At 43.4% G+C, this 18,007-nt stretch overlaps 1 protein-coding gene across 1 annotated transcript in view; it reads right to left on the bottom strand.

The window, feature by feature from the left end:
- Window positions 1-18,007, bottom strand: part of ULK4 (unc-51 like kinase 4) — a 438,917-nt gene that overhangs the window by 126,618 nt on the left and 294,292 nt on the right. Inside the window, exon 30 of the mRNA XM_019631040.1 lies at window positions 3,590-3,756. Within this exon, the coding sequence (XP_019486585.1) occupies window positions 3,590-3,756 (167 nt within the window). The remainder of the gene's footprint in view (window positions 1-3,589; window positions 3,757-18,007) is intronic.

Below are 18,007 nucleotides of genomic sequence, written 5' to 3'. Positions count from 1 at the left end.
CAGACGAGGCCCAGACGGGGAAGTCAGGGGGCCTGGATTTTACCACTGAGTATCTGCCTGCCCTAGCCTCCAAGCTGGGATAGGGCCCGCTCTCCCATATTCTCACTGCAGTACCCTACACCTTCCCGCGGCTGCATTCTCACAAGTGTAACGAGATGATGACTCGCTTCACTCTGTACGTATTGGCAGTCTTCCCTACCAAGCTGCAGCTCCCTGAGAGCGAGCACCTTTGCTCTCGATCCCTGATGTTGCTCCTAAGTGCAAAACAAAACCATAAATGATTATCTCACAAGACTGCTAGGGGTTACCGGTAGTTTACTCAGTAAATATGAACTGAGGGCCCTCCCACGCGCCAGGACATAGAAATGAGAAGCCACAGCCCACGGGAAGCCCTCAGCAAATAGGAAGTTGAGGTGAACACCTTTCTTCTCTTGCTATTAATGATAGAGCAGCCATTTATGGCTTACCTTTCCCAGGCCAGGTATATCTTTTATTCTTTCACTGAGGTCCCACCACAACCCTGCAGGGTAGTTATTATCAGATCTACTTTACAGGTGAGGAAACGAATATCCAGACAGGTGAAGCCACTTGCCCAGATATGGCAGCCGGCAAGGCCCCTGTGCCCCCACCCCACCAGTGAGTCATGCACATGGATCTGTTGCTGCTCCCACAACCTTCACACAAAACCCTCAGGGGGTTCATTGAAACCAAGGCCAATTCTGAATCCCAAGGCGAGGTGGGGGGAGGGACTGAACTCCTGAAGGACTTCTGACACCTGCCTCCCCCACTCACTGCCTCCCTAGTACACACCCCAGCATCTATTTTCACTCCTCCCTGAAAACAAAGCGCTTCATCAATCTAAACACCACTATCGATCTGAACACTAGAACCCTCAATCCCTCAAGTCCTCTACTTTAGAGAAGAAGCTCCCGTCAGAAGGTTTTTTTTTTTTTTTTTTTAAGCTGAGCCATCCCGCCACCTGTTGGCAGCTCCGCGGCTGCTCAGCTCGGGCTGACTCGAACCACTGTTGCTCAGAGCTCAAACTCTTGAGCGAGCTCTTAACCAACTGAGCCACTCAGCCGGCCCCCGTCAGAAGGTTTTGAATGCAGAGGAATCCCCAGTGTGGAACATGTTTATAAATGGAAGAGGTGACCTATGGTTTGGAAAGTCCTTAAAGATTCAGTGTTCTCAGAGAAGGTGTCTTTGATGTGCACGCCACTTCTTCTCCCCAAATTCAGTCTCAAGGACGCCCCCTCCTTCACACTGACACCAGGTGTCACAGAGCTCAAAGTGAGCAGAGAGGGCCAAAAGCAATACCTGGCAGGTATTATAGGGGAGGATTCAGAAAGATGGCAGCAGTAAAGTGGACAGCGGTGCTGAAGAAAACGAAAAAATAAAAATATAGTGATCTATTGGTACACTAGCAAATGGAAACAGAATTAGAAAATATTTTTTATTAAGGTGTTTCCTTTTAAACAACCTTGGATACCTACCTAACAATCACTTAAAAGAGGATTTCTATTGCTCTGGAATTTTCAAACTTCTGAACCTTGTTATCTACAATCCGCAAAATAATCTTTTCCAGACTAACATCAACAAAGCATCTTGTGAGCGTAACTACGGATGGCGTGTTGAAGAATTATCAAACGAGCACTATGGAAAGCGGAATAAGAAGCAATGCTCTCTGAAACGACACTGGAAAAGAGAGGAAAAGCTAAGAGAAATCCATAATTCACAATTCCATAAGTACTTAACAATGCTCTCCTGTTAATTAAGAATTATTACAGATGAGCAAAAAAAAAGAAACAAAAAAACAAAAAGAAAACCAGGTAGTTCAAAGGCCATTTTCATCTACTGGCTTTACAAGTTTGGGTTAAACACTTACTATTTTGTTTGTTGACAGGATCTTGGAGTTATTTATTAAACCACACTAGGCAAGCTAAATACTTGAGCAGCTTAACTGTGGGTAGAAGTTACCATCTATCACAGTGATGAATAGCAGAGACAAACCAGGGCCTTGGGATTCATTCTTGGCTCTGCTGCTGTGACTCTTGGCAAGGTATCAAAACAGCTTGGTTTCTACTTTAGCTTCTGCATCTATTCAAGCCAGGAGGCTACCATTGGAAATACATCTCTTGCAATTTTACCAGGATTCAAAATGTAACAATGAATTCCTACCGGCTGTGCGCTTTCACATGATCTGAGCATCAGCTGACTCAGTTGGTTAGAAAAAACACTGAATGAAATCGGCATGTGGAGGCGCCTAACACGGAAAGTACTTAACAAACCCACATCCCTTTCCTTCCTTGGAACACGATGCTAAGTAAACCCAGGTGCAGTTTGGGGCAAATTGACTTTTCCATAGCCACTGTACACACATCTAGTCCTCAAAACAGCCTTACAATTCCATGCTGTTGGTAATAAGGGGACGCAAGTGAGAGAGTGTATGCATTGCACATGTATGTATATGTGTACATACAAACATACAGAGGGTGCCAAAAAATGTATACACATTTTAAGAAGGAAAAAACTATGAAAATTATAAACTCAATATATACCAATAACAAAAGATGAATACAAGTAACGTTTGACTTCTGCAATTACAAGAGGTGCTCAAAGTGGTTACCATCAGTGTCCAGACAGTTCTGATTATAGCGAACTACTGCTTGAGCAACGCTGACCAAGTGTCCACTTGTATACAATTTTTCGGCACCGCCGGTATATGTATGTGTGTGTGCATGTGCATGCCTAAAATCTCAACCCACTGTTCCTAGCAAGCTGAACCATCCTGTTGGGGGTGGGCTGGAGCCTTCTCTCTGGACAGGAAAACTGCAAACTGCTTGGCCAACCCTAGGGTGTTCGGAAGGCGAATGATCTCTTCGGTCAGGAGCGGCTCCCCCAGTCAGCGCTTGCTCAGGGTTTGCTGAGGCCTCTCCTGCTTCCCTTTCTGATTCAGTGATCAACTTATCTGGTCTACACATTGGTCACCCAAACATGGCTTACTTGGTAGGCTGTCTCTATAGATGCATAAGTTTTCAAAAATAAACATACGTTAGCGGAAGATTAGAAAGAAGAGAATGACTGTATCCCCCATGTTGTACATTACATCCCCATGACTTAATTGTTTTATACCTGGGAATTTGAACCTCTGATTCCCCTTCACCTCTCACGCCCCCTTTTTAATTTTACAATTACAGTTCACAGTCATTATTTTATATTAATTTCAGGTGTACTGCATCACGGTTAGACATTTATATAATTTAAGAAGTGTAACGTACAGCATGGGGAATACAGTCAATGGCAATTGTGACAGCATAGTACGGTGTCAGATGGTGGCTGGACTTATGGTGATCACTTCTTTAGGTACATACATGTTGAATAACTATTATGCACACCTGAAACAAATATATAATAATATTGTATGTTAGTTATATTTTAATATAAATCTTTAGAAAGTAAAAACCAAAATAAAATTTTACCATGAAATCAAACAAATCAAAACAAAACAAAAAAACACAAAAGAAAGAGAATGCAAGGGGACGTGTGACACAGTTAGGGCTGTTTAAGACACAGGAGCGTGGTCCTCTACCTGCAGCGCCAGCCGGACGATGCCGGAGGTGTAGGCCAGCATGCTGTGCAAAATGTCGAGCAGGGAGAAGAGCAGCGCAGCGGCCGTCTCGTTGTTGTTTTTATCGTCCACGTCCAAGCACAGTGTGACAGTTTCGGTGAAGAGGTTACAAACATGACGGACCAGTCCTGAGGGTGAAAAGGAGAAAGGTAAAATAGTTCTCATAAATTATAAAAGTAATGCATCACATAAATGCAACAGGACCTACATGCGAAGCAGTAGTCCTGGAACTGGACCGTGTACCAGATACACGTGGGAAAGGTTCTTAAATGCAGGTTTCCAGGCCTCACTCCCAGTGAGTCTGCTCAGGAGCCTGGGATGAGGTCTCAGAACACACGTGTTAAACAAGCTCCCCGGGTAATTTTGATGCAAAGATTACCAAAACCACACTTTGAGAAACACTGTGCTACATGGTGGACCGGTTTCCCGGGGACGGAGGGCTCCCTGACACTGAGAGAACGCTGCTGAATATGAACAGACTGTCACCAGGGTCTCGGTGTTTGAAGGCCCAAGTCAGGGACAGCAGGTGAACCCAGGGGTCTGTCGGGGGTCTACAGGTAATGGGTCACTTCAAGAGGATAAAGCAAAGAAGTGTTTTTTCTCATGCATTTCAAAACATTTGAAGTATGAGATTAATTATGGCTTTAAGAAAGGTGAAATTGAGAAGTTGCCAGGTTCTGTCATTTTGTCTCTGCAGACAGCATACTAGCAGTGCGGGTGGTCAGCATCTACTTTCATTCAGTTTGACGTAGTCTGTCACAACCCACACATTTCCACATTTGGGAGGCAGAATTGTTTACATTTAAGTTGGCATTTTTATTGTTATTATTATGTAGCATTAAACTTTCACTCAGCAAAATTAATTCAGATGTAAATGTGGTGAAAATACAGCATGAAATATTATAAACTTAAGTGGTGAAGGGACTCTTCATTAGATTGTCTGAACGTTCTAGAAAAAAGTGAATCTCCAAATATAAATATTTTACATAAGCAGATGGGTAAAAACAAAAAACATATGGTCAGGAAGTATGACATACAGTGCAAGCTGGATTTTATTGGACGTGCAATCCATTTGTCCCTAGTCCTCAGATGATCAGTTGGATGGAAACTCTGCCAAGCACAGCCATTCAAGTTTTGGTATCTCTCCCAAACAATGCACACTGTCATTTCCAGTAAACCAATCTAGATTTCCTAGACAAGTGCAAAGAAATTCTTAGACTACAAAAGTAATTACTTTTGTCAGTAAAGGCAGGGAGAAACCAAAATTACAGAGGCCTCATTCAAAGTTCACTCCTTGTGGCAAAAGCTGTTACAAGTTACACAGCTGAAGATAAACATACTTGAAGGGAAAGTAGAATGAATTATTGGCAAAATTCCGGTATCAAATGACAAGGTTTGATAGCAGAAATCGTCAACACATAGTACAGAAGAGCAATTATTACGACATGTGCATTACGGCAGCAGGCATTCTCCCGTGCGTTAGAAAGCATCACTGAGGTGCATGCTATGGATTAGCACTTGGCACCCAAAAAAGAAGATGCTTTCCTTTGGGGGGTTCATGATTACTTTGTGACACATCGTATAGATGGTCAAAGGTACAGGGGGCTGCGGACTGGTGAAGTCCAGCTATGTGACCAGTGGCACTTTGGAAGGTGGAGGTGGCCCCCTGAGTCCCCATGTATATACCGCTTGAGTCAGACTAAACATCTGGTGAGCCCCAACCTTCTTCCTGGCCTTCTCTCCATCCACAAGGAAGGAATGCAAACAATGAACGCAATCAGATGACGGCTGGGATGAAATTCTTTCCCGCCTGCTATGTGAAAAGACAGGCACGCCATGCTCTGACTTGACACACTGGCGTCACCAGCTGTCAGGGCAGGTGCTCATGGGAGATTAGAAATGAAGTATGACATAAAATATCTCTTCACAGCAGCGATAACGCCAGCAAAGCCCACAAATAAGATTTCAAGCGGCCTATCTCAGCCACAGTCAGCGCCCTGCATCGCCAGAAGTTTCACTTCAGGGTCAAAATACATGTTTTTCTTGTTCAGACTTTTTATTATGAAAACAGAGAAGGTCATAAAGCAGTTCTGTAAAATGAATCCCTACTACCCTCTTCAAAAATTATCAACATTTTGCCAATCTTGTTTAATCTGTCTCCACTAATTTTTTTTAGTATTTTTAAGTAAATACTAGACATCATCTTATTTCTCCTGTAAATCTTCCTGTATAGTCTAAGAAAGAAAGACTCGTTTTTTTAACATAACCACAATGTCATTATCACTTAATAAAATGAATTTACTGAATATAATCAATACACAGCCTGTGTTCAAAACCCAACTATCTCCAAATTGCCTTTTTTTGGCCCACACATTCCATTTGGTTGCAGATCTTAAGTCTCCTCCAACCTTTAATACTCCTTCCTCCCACCCTCTGCAATTTTCCATGCCGTTTATTGGTTGGAGAAATTAGAACATTTTTCCTGTGGTGTTGTGTTCCTATATCCCTGTGTTTCCTATAAACTAGTAATTGGGCCTAGAGACTCAATTTAATTCAGGTTCAATTATTTTGGCAATAACACTTGGGGCTGGGTACTCTATTTCTTGATGCACCATTCCTGGAAGGATATGCCATCTGGCTGTGCCATTTAATGATGTTAAAGTTGATATCGGGGTTCAGGGGTTGTTAGCCTGATTCACCCATGATAAAGTTCCCATCGAATGTTATCTACTAATGACCATCGTCTAATCCCATTATCACGGAGCCCCCTGAAGTAACCAGTGGGGAATGGAGAACAGAAGGCCACGGGAGGCGACTGCAGTCATGCCATAACCAAGAGGAAGGCAGACACGTCACTAAATACGCATGATCTGTTAGGTCAGCGGTTCTCAACCTTCCTAATGCCGTGACCCCTTAATGCAGTTCCTCATGTTGTGGTGACCCCCAACCATAAAATTACTTTTGTTGCTACTCTATAACTATAATTTTGCTACTGTTATGAATCATAATGTAAATATCTTTTTGTCTTCCGATGGTCTTAGGCGACCCCTGTGAAAGGGTCGTTTGACCTCCAAAGGGGTCGCAACCCACAGGTTGAGAACAACAGCAGGGTGGGGCCAAGCATCACTAAGGAATAGGCGAACTACACCAAATCGATCAATGCTTAACCACTAAAGTCAGAATCACACCACATCAGCTGAGTCAAAAGTCTGCTTTAAATAACAAAACATGGAGGGTGAACGTGGCAGTGCTGGTCTTGGACACGCTGCAGGGTAAATGGAGGTGTCTGTGAACTGTGGGGCCCTGAACCACAACTTCCAAGCTTACCTGACCTCTTTTGGCCAATAGTTAATGGACAGCCACCCCCACACAGAAATGGTTCCAAGAAAAAACATGTCCAAACATCTCTGAGGTTCAGAGTGGATGAACCATCCCAGGGCAGGTTTTTGCCTCTGTTAGTCCAGCTCCTTTGTAAGAGACCCTGGGTGTCACCCTGGGCCCAACACCGGCCAACACCCTGCTCTGGCCTTCATCCTCCTCCTGCATTTGGACTCCCAGTTCTGTACCTCCTCTGCCTCGGAGCTCTGGTGTCTACTCGTCATCTAAAGCCTTCACCCTCACCCACTACCCAATCACCAGAGGCCCATGGAAGTTTGGCTTTCTCCACTAACAAGAGGGATACTGAACGAGTTTCGCGGATATGTAGGACTAGCCAATTCAAAATTCTGTGCTCTGCTGAAGTAAAGGCTGGGGATCTCTCACATATGACAGAGATTAATATTTTAATTAATATTTTTCTCCAAAAAGCCTGAAGGGGCTCTGTATTCAGAGCATTGATTTTGAATTACATTCCTAAGAAAATTTGTATATGAGAGTGTCTTAAAAACTCGCCCCAGCTCCCCTAAGCCCACAGTGGTCCCTCGATCCTCCCATGATTATCACAGAATCAGTTCAGCACTTAGTTCCATAGATGGAGGAGACCACTGTATGGAATTATTCCAAGTATATGATTTATTCTGGTCACCTGTCCCCAGGGGCTGCAGTGTCCTTTTCTGGTTTAAGCAAAGGTCCTGAATTTTAGCAACATGTGAACCCCAGATGCAAACTTGAGTGGTAAAAGTTTTGGATAGAATGAACTCAATTATAAAATCCTTGAGAAAGAAGTTTAGCACCTAAGAGATTTTATGCACTGGAGACACGCTCATTTTGATTACTCAGAGATAGCTAAAGCAGCTTAGGATCGATTTAAGCAAATATGGCTGGAACAATTTTTGAAAGTGAGAATATAAAAAGTGGAAGTGCATGCTAATTTCATAGCCCAAACTGAAGATGCAGTGTTGTTTATGACTCATTTAAAAAGGGAATTTTGTTAACTCAATGGTGCATACACTTTCCAATTCCTACCAGGAAATGGGTAATAGACAACTGACCATACATGTGCAATGCCCAGGAAAATGCTGGAAGAGAGTGGGGTGGAGGGGCGGGGAAGGAACCCTTCAGGGAGGGAGTATGACCCCCTCAGCAGCAACACAGCCCAGGGGCTGCCCCAAAGCCCGAAGCTTTGTCTAACTCCATTCCAACTTCAATCAGCACTTGCTGAATTAGGGAGGGGTTTTTAGGAGCCCAATGCTGAGCTCGAGCACATCTTCTTGAGCCCCGCACCCCTAAAGACCTTCAGTCTCCCCTCTTTCTCCTTCCCCATCATCTATCTCTGAGATGGCAGGTCAACATTCAGGAGAAAACATGTATCATTCATTCAACCACTGGTTCATCTGCAAATGTAAATTTTTATAGGGCTAGACCAGGGGTTGGCGGACTGCAGCTCGCGAGCCACATGCGGCTTTTGGGGTCCATACATATGGCTCTGAAGTAAAATTGAAAATGAAAATAAAACTATCATAGTTTCGTTTATAAATTTTTTTTAAGGATATTATTCACATAATGGTGATTTCATTTGTTTTATGGCTCTCGAACAATTTTTAAATTGTGAGGGGCAGGATTGGCTAGTCCGTCTCAAAGGTTTGCTGACCCCTGGTCTAGACAACGCGTAAACTAGGAAAAAACCTCAAGAAATGGCCCCTTCGCTTCAGGGCCCATAAAAAGATATCCACGTGTGAGACAGATCACAGAATAGAATGCCAGCGTGGAGCTATCAGTCGGAGGGGGCGATGACCAGTGGGAGGCAGGGCAAGTGCTTGTGAGGAAGGACGGACTGATGTGGACTTCGCCAGACATTGGAATGTGGACGGGGTGGGGGGGGGGAGGCATGCTAGGCTCGGTTAATAAGCCTGAGAAAGTCTGCAGCTGGGATGGGAGCGTGCTGTATTCAAGCAACGTGCAAAGGCCAGACCACAGGGCCCGTGAAGGGGAGTGGCAGGGGGACAGAGGCTGGGCTCAGATTCCTAAGGCTCGTAAAGCACAGAAGACCCCAGGTCTCATCCTGTAGATGATGTAAATCAGAAAGAGTTCTCCCATTGTTTTCTTATTATAAACACCATATACAGAGGGTACCAAAAAATGTATACACATTTTAAGAAAGGAAAAAACTGTTATTAAAATTGTAATACTCAACAAACACAGATAACAAAAGATAAATACAAGTCATGTGCATACATTTTTTTGCCCCCCCATATACTCATCATAGACAAGTTCACATTTTTTTCTTATACTCTTTGAAAACTCAGATACTACAAATGTATGGATTTGCATGTAAAATGCATGACCTAGACAATAAAAAGTTTACTGACACACCATTTCCTCAAAACTCACCAAACATAAAGCGTGCTGTAGATTCTTTCTAGGCATATGAAATATGTGAATATACACATAAATATATGCATGCAAAATATCCTATAGCTTCCTGTTTTTCAAAGAAGAATACAGTAGAGACATCTTTCCACACTGTATAGATACAGTGCTAACTTGTTCTTTTAAATAAATGCTGTGTCCCATTTTAAAAATAAAATTCCACGATATAATTAACAATCCCAAGGAAAAGCTGAAGTCTAGGTGCCTCCTGGGTGCTCTGCAGCAGCCACTATGCACAAGGTGATTGTCCCCAGCCACAGCCAACTGTTTCCTCCCCCAGGAGTTCCATAAATGAGGCTGGGAAGGAGAGTGGCATCTCTGAGGAACACATTTTAACATCTGGACCTGGGGAGTGGCTGTGGTAAGGCGATATCCCAAGGAGCGAGGATGCTGGGCTGTCGCAAGAATGGAAAAGAAAGCATCAGGGAGAAGAGAAACTTGGGAGAGAGGGGTTTTGGTCTCACATCTGAGCCCCTGGCTCTAGCTGTTTCTGGGGCTTAGGAATGATTCTTGCCTTGAGTTCCATCAGACATCCTCTCACTTGCCGACTGTCTCCTTTATAAGTGGCTAGTTCAAGTTCCTCATACATGCAAATAAGAGTCCTAAGCAGCGCAATGGACTGGGAATTCGTAGTTTTAAGTCTTCTTTTAATGGGACAAAGCAGCAGTTTCCCAGTTATTAAGCTGCAAGTTACTTAGTGGTCTTCAAAAATGTTTTTCTTGACTCCATGAATTATCCATTCGCCACCCTCCTCCCTTTCTTTCAATTTGTGTTTATTAATATCTTTTTATTTCTATCAGAGTAAGAAGTCTTCCTGCACTGCCACCCAAGTTACCTTCCTCTCCACAGAGGCAATGAGTTACACTTCTTTTCCTTTATTACTTTACTATTTCCCCCTATTTCTCTAAATAGCACACTTGCATTTTTTGAGTTTTAGGCATTAACTGTTAACGTCCACCATCCAACAATGAAGACGCAGCGCTTTCCCCACCCTCCACCTCACATACACACAATATCCACCCTCGTCCCAATACTGTGATTATGTCTTGATCAGACTGATATTCAGTGATTCCGTTGTTGACCGTATAAACACTATTTTCAACTAAATCATGTAGAAAACCATGATTATTTTTCCTTTCCTAGGCAACTTTTCATTTTCCCTGGAGTTAATCATTTAGAAGACTTGACTCTTATTTTTAATGGCATTTGGGGGGTACAGTAGGACTGACTAATGTCCTGCCCCCAAAGATGTCCACATCCTAATCCCTGAAAACTGTGGATATTACCTTACATGGCAAAAGAGACTTTGCAAATGTGAATAAGGATCTTGAGATGGAGAGGTTATCCTGGATTATTCAAGGGGCCAAATGTATGGTCCAAGGACTACCAGAATCTAACAGGGTGACCATGGTCAACTCACTCCAGTTTACCAAGCCTTAATTTCATCACTAGAAAATGAAGAAGGAACACTGTGATAGCTGAGGTTTCTTTTAGCTCTGATATTTTATAATTATAAGTCAGAATGTGGCAAATGAATGTTATTTATCTCTAAACCTATTAAAACTCTTCATGGAAAATTATTCCCAGACACTTTTAAAGATGCATGATAATAAACTGTGACTATTATTTACAAATCAATACTCTAAAGCTAAAAATTAGATATTAAATAAGCCAGTACAGAGAAACAGTAATGGCAGCAAAAACAGTGATTGCTCGTACCACGTGCCGTTGGGTTCTATTGTAAGTGCTTTAATAGATATCCAACCCAAATCCAATGAATGGCTGGATTTCACAGATGATGAAACTGAGTCTCAGAAAGTTTAGGTAACTTGGCCAAGACCAGTTGGCTCCATGGTCTGTCCTATTACCCACTATGCAGGATTGCTTTTTCATAATTGAAATGACTGAAAATAGAAAAAGGAGGAAAGTAGACTAGTGAGTCTATTGCATAAATGCAAAAAAAAAATTTTTTTTTTGTTTTAAAAGATGTAATGAGGAACAGGTAAGAATAAGAAAGGTAAAGAGGAGTGCTTCACACATCAAGTCACATTTCTCCCACCACTAGAGAAATAGAAAGGGCTAAAAAATAAGGAAATAGAAAGAAGGGATAGGAAATTGCCTTGGTACCAAGGCACTCTGCCTTGAAAATAAATCTGCTTCATTAAAACCTGATTTTGCAAAAGTTATTTTAGCACACGCACACAGCAGGTCTATGATCCCATGACAATCTTCCACTTCGCCGGCATCTTTCCACATTAGTTAATTAACAGGTGCCAGTCACAGAGCGAGCCCATCGAAGCTGACATTGCAGGAGATACAAGCGATATTAGACATTCAACACCAGGGCTGTCAAGCAAATGACAACGATCAGCAGGGAACGCATTTCATTTTCAGCTTTCCGGTGGAGAAAATAAATATTAGGAAGATTTTGATATGCAGCTTTTACACATCGAATTTCTGAAAAATCTGAAGTCACACTGGAAATCAATCGAAGCTATAAAGGGACTGGTAAATGCTCCCTTAAATATGGACATAAAAGATGAAGCTGGCAGAGATAACCATAAAGGGAAATAGAGGAGGAAACATGGCTAGAAACAGAAGGGCAGAATACTCATTCTTTACCTCCTTGCACTTGACTTCCTGATGGCTCTTGGCACACTTGACCTTTTGGAAACGCTGCCTTCTCATGGCTAACAGGACACGCCACTCTTGTGGGTTCCCTCCCTGCCCTCTCCTACTCAGTTTCCTGGAGCGCTTCTCTCCTTCTCCCCACAGTCAAGTGTGTGTCCTTATCTGATGAATGCCTGTCTTCCCTACCAGACCATCCATTCCGTATCAATTTTGGGTTATTCCTATCTCACCTGAGCCCAGCACAGCCGCTTGTGCACATCAGGTGCTCAAGACACATGTCGAGTAACTGACATTACAATATGACCAAAGAAGGGCTCATTCTAGAAATTCACAGCTTATCAATCACTAGAAAGCCCCTTCGTGCAGATTATAGCTATCAGTGTGGGGGAAATAAGCACAGACCACCGAAATGAGCACATACAGGCAACTCAAAGCTTGCTGTCGCAAGGGAGGCAGCCACCATCACTTGTGTTTGGCAGAGACTGCAAGGCAGGCAGGGGAGTGGGAAAAGCTTTGCAGGGAGATGACAGGAAGGCTTCGGGTGTGCGCTTATTGGAGGTGGTCAGTACGGGGAAGCTGGCGGCGGGTTATCTAGCAGGGCACCTGATGTAACTGGTTAGGGGTGCATCTGTGTCCTGAGTTGGAAACTGGGGCAAAAATGAAGTTAGTGGGCAGTTCCTGACCAAGTCCCAACCAATTTGGGCCAGTTGCTACAGAGGTGGTGCTTTGGCATCCTGGACTGGTTGTAATGAGAGTTCCATTTTCATATATGATCTGACCATTGTCCACTCACTCACATACACATACACACACACGCACGCATGCACGCACGTGCGCACACAGCCTCTCAACAGGAGGGGAGATCCATTAAAGTCAGGAACAAGAAAAGCATGCCCACTCTCATAATTTTCATTAAAAATTCTGTTGGGTAATCTAGCCAAAGCAATAACAATAATAGTAATGAACTTCTTGATAGCTAATAGGCTTCTTACCTACTTAGGGAGGAAGACAATGATATTTGAAACCATTAAAAAAGATAAAGTAGGACTCCATGTACTGACATAGAAATATGTCTATGGCATATAATATGGAAAACCAAGTTGAAAAACAGTACATATAGGGGGCCGGCTGAGTGGCACGTTGGTTAAGCACTGGCTTGGGACGCCAGAGGACCCCGGTTCGGATCCCACATATGAGGGCCAGTGACACTGCCCTCTACAGCTAAGATGCTGAACAACAGCTCAACCTGGAGCTGGGCTGCCGTGAGTCACCGGCGTTGGCATAGGCTGCAGCCCCTGTGGCAATGGGTTGCCATGGGCTACCGTATGTAGCCAGCAGCCAGCGTGAGCGGCCAGCAGCTGCTGTGAGCGGCCGTCCAGAAGCTGGCGACTGATCTGCCTCACCCGGGAAGAGCGCAATGATGGTGCCAACTTGGGCCAGTGAAGCAGCGTCCTCCACAACTAGACTGAAGAACAAACGACAGCAACTTGTCTGTTCCCCTTCCCCCAATTCCCCAGCACTGTTCCCATCCCCCAATTCTCCAATAAAAATCTTAAAAAAAAAAAACCAGTACATATAGAACAGCACACGTATTATAGGTATTTATGAATAATTTAATTGAACGCTTCCTGTTTTTCAAGCACTGTGTTGTTTTACGCACATTATCATTACACATTTTATCTCATCTAATCCCTCGTGGCCACCCAAGTATTTACTATTCCTATTGCTTTGCAGATGAGAAAGAGGAGACCATCCACAGAACAGGAAGTAAGGTGTGAACCCCGGCAACCTGTCTCCAGGCCTGGATTCTTCTCACCACCTACTTCTGTGTGGTAAGCTCTACCCACACAGATAACCCAGCTCATCTCTGGGGGCTGAGTTCACGTTTAACTTCATACATTTCTGCAGTCATTAAATTTAAAAAATGAATACATGTTGCTTTTAGGATCAGAAAAGATACAGATATTTTACACTTTGCAAAAAATTAGAAAGGGTGAATGACAGTCCTCTAAGTATTTTTTTTTTTAAATTGTTGTCTGAAATTTACAACTTGGCTAGAAGTGAAGAAAGACTTCTGCTCAGGGTTCAGCATGAGTCTATGTAACGCCAAGTGAACCCTTATTCCATTTTGACACGTTTGTGAGGTGTTCCACCTTGAAGAAAGTTCTAAGTGTCTCAGCTAGGAGGGAGCTTGATACCAAGAAAAGAAATACTACTTGGCAGCTTGTGAGACACTTAAGTGCTGGCTTTGCCTGTCTAATTGGGATGACTTTGGCACAGGGGCGTCATGTAAAAATCAAGGACACTGAGCGTGGAGCTGAGAAAATGACGAAAATGACCGACTGTCATCTCCCTAGAGGTCACGGCATGGAGCAAAGGTAGTCTCTTTCCTTTATAGGACCCACCCTCCACTTCAGCGCCACCCCCCGCTCTTTGGGCCTTCTCCAAACCTTCCACCCCGGACACCGCCCCCCCAATCCAAGCTACTCACTTTCATGGACGTTTCCTTCACTGCTCCCTTTCATCTGTAGGTTTCAACTAAGCCAAGTTCTCAACTCCAAAGGAAAACCTTCAACTGGCTTTGCTGTACCCCGAAAAACACCATCTTACCCCTCCCTTCTTTTACTGACAATGTGGACAAATCTGTTTGCTTTCTATTATTTCTGCTATGAAAGCCATCATTAGGATTTTCAGAAGGTAGTTTACCACAGTACTGCATCTGCTTGCAACACTGGCTTCTTTCTCACTGCCCTGCTGGGCTCTCACAATCAGCGGGTCGGTAGTGGAACGCTGTGTGAGGCACAACGGGGCAGTTACAGGGTCTTTCTGAAGACTGGGGGTATCTGAAGGCAGGGGTAGCATGCTTTCCTTCTCTTCTCGGCCCAGCGCTTCACAATCATAGGCGCATCTCCAGCAATGAGACCAAATCCTACTAAAAACTCAATGCGTCAAAGGACTGCACCGTCTCCTTCCTGGCACAATCTTTTCAACCTCTGACCCCTGCCCTCCTGGGTACGAATGGATGCTTTCCCCCTGAGCTGCATCTTCCCTGGCACAGCCTGCAAAGCTCTTCCCAGTTATGTCCCTACTTGCTAAGTTTTCAAGGCGGTCGGCACTAACGCCCTGAGGTCAGCCCACACGCTTTCTGCGGTGGGCTAGTCACTCAGCTCATGCCACTCAAGAAAGACTGTCCTTCAGATGTCACCTCATCCGATCTTGGCTAGCAACATCCTAGCTGCTAGAGTCTAATTATGCAACCTAAGCCATAGAGTATTAACATTAATAGCATGAATGTCACACAGGGGGTGACTAGAATTTTTCTCACATGAATTCTTTGACTTTTCCAACTTTGCACATTAACCTGACTTGAAAGACAGGTCTCCCAGGCTGACATCGTCAGGACGAGGCCACACGCATGATGAGTTTTCGTATCTCCTGAGATCTGAAACCTTGGTGGCGATGCCATCTCCTCCCTCTCAACCCAAACGCCTGTTACCCCGTCCTGGCTGTGCCCCTTCATCCATGTCTCTGGATCCTACATCAGTTCCTTTCCTGTCCCAGCTTTGACTCATATCACCACAGATCTCAAGTTACGGTTTCAGCCTCCTGTCAGTTCTCTCTGCCTCCAACCTCTATCCCACGAGGAAGGTGGCCTCATCTCGCTCAGCATCACTGGTGTAATGTCCCTCCATTGCTAAGAGAGCCCGAGCCCCGCGCCATCGCCTACCTGAGGCATTCGAGGCCCTGTGCACGCTGGCCCCTGCCACGCCGGCCCACACCCCCCCGCGCCCCCTGCACCCTCATCCTTCACGCCCGACTCGGGGCTCTGTTCCCACAGTTCTTTCGAGCTAAGGGGCCTCTTCCTCGTCTTTCCCACAGCCTCCACGTCAGGAAAGCACATTTCCAATCACCAGTTTCTCCCTTAAGAGCTTCTGTTCATGCCGTCCAAGTCCGTAATGTCATCTCGCACTGCTACTTATCTTTTCATGTAAAATGTTTCTCCCCAACCTCCTCAAAGAAAGGAACTATAATGGAATGAAAAACACATTTTAAAAATACTAAATGCTACATTGAAATTGAACATGGTGCTTTTAGTGGGTTCTACAATGTCTGTTATGGTGTTTGGAATATAAAAGGGGTTCAGTAAATACTTGTGAATGAATAAATAAGTACATTAATTTAGATAAGAGCGACGATACGGCTGCTGGGACTTGAGGGGATGCATCCTGCCCAGTGGCTGACACTCACCTGTGCTCAATAAACGTCTGTGTGAATGACGGTGAGAGAAGTAGAAAGAGAGAGGGAAAAGCATTTAGGTGAAGGCTGTAAATATTACAGGTTAGAATTTGCTGCAAAAAGAAAAATATTCAGTGCATAAGAGTAATAGCCTCTTAGAAGATGGAACAGATGACCCCTGTTGCAACAGCGACAAAAGAAGATGAGATGCCTAAGATTAAATGTGACAAGGACTTTGCAAGGTCAACATGAAGAAACACTTGAAATATTACAAGGGACACAGAATCAGACAGACACACAAATGGAGAGTCACTCCATGTTTTTGGATAGAAAAAGCTCAAAATCATAAATATGTTGGTTCTTCCTAAATTAATCTATGCATTCAAAGTAATCACAATAAAAAAAGTCAACACTATGTTTTTGAAACTAGACAAGCTAATCACAAGTTATTGTGGAAAAAAAATCAAAAAGTAAAATAGCAAAAAGGCTTCTAAAAAAGGTAAAATAACTAGGAAAGGGAACTATCCCAATCAAATGTGTAAGTATGTAACAATACCACAAAATTAAGAGTGTGGCACTGGCATTAAGTATATAAAACCAAAGGGAAAAAATCAAGAAGCCTGAAATCTACACAAAAATATACAGAAATTTAATACCATCGCATTGCAGATCAATGGAGAAAAGATGGAACATTCACTTAACAATATTGGTACTACTATGTAGTCATAAAATAATAAATCCTATTCTTACAACCTACAACCAAATAAATTCCAGGTGGATCAATGATTTAAGTATCAATCATAAGTCCATAAAAGTAATAGAAAAAAACTATGGAGAATGTTTAAAGGTGGGAATTGAGAAAGCATTCCTAATACAACACAAAACTGAGAAGCCATAAAATATTTATAAATCCTTAATAAAAAATCTCATAATTTTTGTAGTAAAATACAACATTAACAAAATTGTAAGTCAAACAACAAAGTGGGTAATATTTGCATAACATGTCACTGAGGTCCATTTTTACCTCCTAGTAAAGAAAACTGACTGACGTACTATGCTGAAAACATAGGAGAAAAATGGTCAAAGGAAATAAACACATATTTCAAAGAGAAGGAAATACAAATGGCTACTGAATAAATAAAGAGATGCTCATAAGTAAACTTCAAAATAAAAACAGAGAAGACCCTGACAACCAGTCATGATGTTATAACTGGTACCAAACTAGTCCTTCTACCATAAATAATGTTAAACCTAGACAAAATATACAACGCAACAGTTTTTCAGATGTTAGACAACACACAGTACAGGACTCTGAGTCCTGGGAGAGGGAAGAGGCATGAAAGAGCCCTATAATCGCCCTGGAATTCTGCCTGGAGGAACGTTCCTGACTAAGGTACAGGGTGCTGGGGCCCAACAGAGCATGGCAGTCTCACTTTGCTGAGTGAGGGCCACGAGACTGGAGACAGCTAGTCTACCAGGTAGACGAGCAAAGGGAGTGGAGCTGCTCAGAAAAGGAGCTTCAGAGATCTGCACAGTGGTACCCTCCAGTCTTTGGTTAAGTGCTAAGATGTTCACTGGATGAGATTCCAGGAGGTGCGAAAGAGAAGAGCCTCCCAGGAGCTGTGAGTTGAATGGACAGTCCAAACATGGCCCAGAGCTGGGAGACAGGAAGCTCTGACAATCCAGAGAAAAGAAATCGTGCTC

This window comes from Hipposideros armiger, unplaced genomic scaffold (assembly GCF_001890085.2).
Source record: "Hipposideros armiger isolate ML-2016 unplaced genomic scaffold, ASM189008v1 scaffold_18, whole genome shotgun sequence".
In the NCBI taxonomy this organism is placed as follows: domain Eukaryota; kingdom Metazoa; phylum Chordata; class Mammalia; order Chiroptera; family Hipposideridae; genus Hipposideros; species Hipposideros armiger.
The sequence above is the reverse complement of the archived record's forward strand: the minus strand, read 5'-3'. Positions and strand labels throughout refer to the sequence as shown.